The 5,184-nt window shown below is 25.6% G+C and overlaps 1 protein-coding gene across 1 annotated transcript; it reads left to right on the top strand.

Moving 5' to 3' along the window:
• The first annotated feature begins 213 nt into the window (after nucleotides 1-213).
• LOC135924779 (von Hippel-Lindau tumor suppressor homolog) lies at nucleotides 214-4,625 on the top strand. Its single transcript, XM_065459886.1, has 4 exons — nucleotides 214-399; nucleotides 440-529; nucleotides 749-853; nucleotides 4,233-4,625. Exons 1-4 carry the CDS (start codon nucleotides 249-251, stop codon nucleotides 4,349-4,351), a joined length of 465 nt encoding a protein of 154 aa, XP_065315958.1. The 5' UTR covers nucleotides 214-248; the 3' UTR covers nucleotides 4,352-4,625.
• The last annotated feature ends 559 nt before the right edge of the window (nucleotides 4,626-5,184 follow it).

The raw sequence follows: 5,184 nt of genomic DNA, 5'->3' as shown, positions 1-5,184 counted from the left end.
TCAACCCAAATAGGGCTTTTTAGCAATACTAAAGGCTCCCACTAGAGGCCAATTGCTTCTATACCCCCCCTCTCCCTCCCCCATACCGTCCTTCGTTTATGTAGACACTGACTTATATTAAAATATTGAACATTTTATATTGAGCTTATGTTAACTTAACAAAACTCAGCAAACCTAAATGCATTAAAAATTTATAATTTTGATCTCACGTGATTTCCCACCCATCTTGTTGTTAACTCCATTTTTATATGTATAATAGATGTGATAAATCCAATACCCGATTCATGTCATCGTTGAAATCTTTGAAATCGGCTCCATCGGAACAAGAGACTTTCGTTTGTTTTAGAAATGAAACTGATCTTTCAATTGATGTCTATTGGATAAATTACAAAGGAGCAAGTTATCTTAATTTATGAAACATGTTAATATTTTGGGAAAGGGGTTAAATATAAAACATTGACGCCTTCACAAACCCTAGATGTAATAACCTTTGTAGGTCACCCATGGATTTTTGTCATAAACGGAACGGGTAATATATAAAATATTGCATATCTTAAAATTTATGTCATAAGGTTTGAGATATTATGAGAAAAATTATTATTTATTTATATATATAAGATAGTTTTTAATATATTGTCATGTATATTTAAATTCTGACTGTATATATTAATTTTTAAATTATGCATGCATTGAGAAATTTGATAAATTTTTTACAATGTTTTCTTTTTTTAATAAAAAATATATAAAGGGCAAAGAGTTCTAGCAAACAAAAAGTTAATTTTTAAGCCCAAATGTTATATCCATCCAATTACTCATCATATGGTCAGAAAGCTTGTTTCATTAACAATTCCAAGTGTGCAATATACATTATTTGTATTTATGCCTAACTTTATTTTTTTAAAAGTCTGTACTAATAGCTTTGTTTATTTTTTGAAACAATTAATATGCTAAAATTAAGTTGTTTAGCTGAGAGCCTCTGTTTTTACCACAAATTAAACCAAATGTTGTTTCTTCTATCAAATTATTTATTTCATATCTTGTAAAATATTTAAAACATTATTATTTCAACTGGGTCAATTTAAATACCTGAAAATTAGTGATCTACATTGGGCCTTATTTATCAAGCCTGGCCTGGCCCAAAATTATTTTTAAAAATTTGTCTGGCCCAATCCTTAAAATTTTTCTTAAAAAGCCCCACCCAAAATAAAAATTATTTGTCTGCCCAGCCCAACTCGAATTTATTTAAATATAGAAAAATTATAAAAAAAAATTTTGATTGAAAATATTAGCACCTTGTTTCTTGCAGGAATTTTAAAATATATCAATTTGTTTGACAAAATGTAATGATATAAAAATTAAAACCAGCTCAGAACCTGTTTGGGTTGGGCTGTGATTTGCAGATCTTTACTAGCAATATCATTAAACAGGATTTATCTGATGAATTAGTGAGTCATGATTTGTGTGAATTCAAAAGAGAGTTGAACATATTCTCATTTTGCAATCAGGAGTAACAGTAAAGCAAATAAAAGATGTGATCTCTGTTTGTCTAATAATTAAGTTGCTTCCAGGTGGCCATTATATAGTAGTAAAATAAATTTATTTAAAGTAAAAGATTATGCATTGGATCTGGTCATATCTATCATTTTGATATATAGATTTAATTTTTGTATTTATACCTAGGATTCATGTATATTACATGTCTAAATTCTAAGGCTGTGCTGTAAATTTTTCACTGATCCGTTATATTTCTATTTACCATTATTCTTTTATCAATGTTATCAATATTAAATACTTTTTTAAAAAACCTACTAACTTTCACAGATGATTAATTGTTTTTTATTTTTCATAAGTTAATATACTCATATAAAATATTTGAAATGTTTATGGTTGAATGTAGGTTGTTGAATAACTCAATTTAGTCGATTTGGGCTTAATCAAAATTTAATCCAAAATATTATTACCTATGCCACAAAATTACGCCATGGCTATGAGTTAATTAATCGTTTTTAAACTTGACTAAATAAGCGCAACATTAATTGAATTTGACTAGTTAGATGTTTTAAATCCATTTCTTTTTACAGATAATATAACAAAAAATAGTGTAAAATTTTAATCTATTTTTTTAAACATTATAACAAATAAATTGTATATTAATTCTTTTCATTAATTTATTATTTATAAAATAAAAATAATTATAAGATTATACATATACTATTATAAAATAAAAACAATTTTAAAAAAATATAGATTCTGTCAGTCTTTAAAAGATCGGCCCTATCTGATATTTTCTAAAAACTCTAAATATCAGCACAGCCCTACTAAATACATTATTTCGAAGTGATGAATCTTGATAATCCAATTTAGTAAATTTAGAGAATAAGTCATTATCTCTTCCAAATCCAATATATAAGCCAAAATTTAAAAATAAATCACCTATTATGCAAGATTTATTTTGTAATTTGGTAGTACATATATATAGTATTAATACAGTCATACAGATTTGAATTATATCCCACATGTGGGAATCCATTAAGATTTCTGGGTACTTAAAAGCCTTTATCATTTAAATTTTTCTATTGAATATCTGCTATTCCATCTAGTAAAAGTGCCAAACCTGATTTGCTTTTTTCAAGTGAGCATACATGAATTATATGAAGGACCATCCTGCATTTAATTATGCCGATTTTTTTTATCAAGGATATCAACAAACCTTGTGTAGAGAAATCGAAAATGAAAAAATATTTATTTATTATTATTATTATTAAAAAATGTTCATCCACATACTATATATATATTATATAAAAATATTAATTAGAATACATATAATCAAAACGAAAAACAAAAGTAATAATAGGTAAAGTTATAAAAATTAAATTATATAAAATTGAATTGTAAAAGGTTAAATCGTAAAAGGTTGAATCGTAAGTCAAAAAGCAAAAATGAAATAACAGTACAAATTTGAATATATAACACCTTGTAATCCAGATATAAAGTTTTATAAGGGTGGAACTATATCCGAGCCATATATATGTGTTTAGCAATGAGTATTGTAATGAAAGAAGTAGAATATCCTTCCAAACATACTTATAAAAATTTAAGGAAAAATAGATTTAATATTATGGTTTTTATATTAAACTACTCTAAATTTCATTTAATAAACATTAGATAATATCAATTTACTCTAACGACTAATAATCTTATTCAAGGGTCAATGATTAAAAATAGTATAGTTTATATACAAGTATTAAGTCACAAAGTAATATAAGAAGATATTTAAATATTTTATTGAAAATAATAAAAATTTACCTTCATCATCAACAGTCGTTCAATTAGGTTCATAATCCACTTAAATAAACGTCTATTTGTTGCAGCCCATTTAATAAATTCCAAAGAGATAAGAAAGGTTTAATGGATATTTTTTCAGGGAAAATTGTATCTAGTGCTTTATAAAGACCTTATTGAATGGTTTTATAATTTTACCAAATTAGGGCCATATAATAACGCATTTCAAAAATGACACCATCACTAAGGGCTTATTTTTTTAAAAAAAGAATCAAGTAACTGCGCTACTTTTTGCGTTATTCGTTACTTAATGTTTTATTGTCTAATATGTATATTTAAAAAATATATATATAAACAAATTATACATATAATATCTTATTTCCTTCTTTTTCCAGCTATATTTTTATTGGTCTATTGAATTCCAGGATAATTTTATGTGAATTTAAAGGTCTATATTGGGCGGGTTTATAATCCGACTGGCCTACCCATTGTTTAATAAAATCTCACTTTTAATTTTTTATTTAATTAATTGGTTGCATTTTTGTATATTTTATTTTTATTATAACCTACGAAATAAATTTAAGCCCCTTTTGCTCATACGCCAAAAAATATTTTGAATTCACCTTCCCGTCTTTGTTTTAAAAAATTTTATACCTTTGCACACAATGTTTAAAACTTTTAGCCCGCCCAAATTATTGGCCGATGGGTAATCACCCCTCCCATAGCCGACCTTACAAATATAAAATAAACAGTAGTTTCTTTTTTGAGGAAATATAAAAATAACAAATAATGAGCAAATTAATTCTCGAATTAAATGAATAAAATTTGAATAGTGTTTTTCCTGTGTATTCGGAAACTAGTGCGAATTTTAAAAAATTAATTTGTGTTAACGGATCATATCCGGTCACATTTTATTTATTTCAAATTCTTATATTTTTTTTTATATCTAGTTTACTCGTTGAAAGAGTGTTGCTTTAATTCCTTGAAACATAAAAATCAAAATTCCTTGCCCTTGCCACCTCAGCTCTCAAACGAATTCAAAAAATTCCTGACGCTTAATTCACAATAACTGGGTTAAATATACTGCACCTAATTTTTTCTAGCTATCTAGACATCAGAAACATATTTTTTTTTAAAAAAAATACACATATTATGTACCATATTTATAATGATATCAGTTGTTAATTTTTTTTAAAAAAATATAATTTGTCTTTTGTATTATTTATTTTTTATATTATAAACCATTAATTTCAATCATATTATGATTATATAGTTTTTTTTGTACATAATAGATGTTAAATAATAATTAACAATAATAAAAAAAAGAGTCCGAAATATTTATATTTAAAGTATTGCGTCTTAAATTTATGGGAAAATTTTTTATTTTTTTTCTGTAATCAAGACTAAGGAACTCTCCGAATCAATTTTTCGACCCCCGCTCGCCTAAAACCCACCCGGTGGCAAAAATGTATCAGTCAACGCCCGACTATGATCAATTAGGAAATATAGCTCAAACCTAATACTTTAATATTAGCATTATTATATTAGATTTACTATAAAAATATTATATGAAATGTATTCCTATCCTATTTTTTTCATTCATTTTTTTATTTGATATTCAAATCTGGTAAAAAAAAGAAAACGGAAATGTAATATTTTTGAGCCGAACCTATATTCTATTTCAGAGTTGGAACTAAAACCGGCCCTTTAGGATTGTTGATTCCGATAATAAAAATGATTAAATTAAGTTTTTGGGGTTTTCATGATTAAATAAGCGTTATGGCTTCTTTTTTAGTTTATTTTGAAAGTAACGAGTAAAGTAACTCCTTGTTGCGAACAGTAACGTATTTAGAGCACTATAAAAATTAATATTAAATCATTTCTTGTTTTTTAAATTAATTA

Source organism: Gordionus sp. m RMFG-2023, chromosome 2 (assembly GCF_954871325.1).
Source record: "Gordionus sp. m RMFG-2023 chromosome 2, tfGorSpeb1-WG-v2, whole genome shotgun sequence".
Taxonomy (NCBI): Eukaryota; Metazoa; Nematomorpha; class Gordioida; order Chordodea; family Parachordodidae; genus Gordionus; species Gordionus sp. m RMFG-2023.
This window is presented reverse-complemented; position numbering and strand designations above follow the sequence as displayed.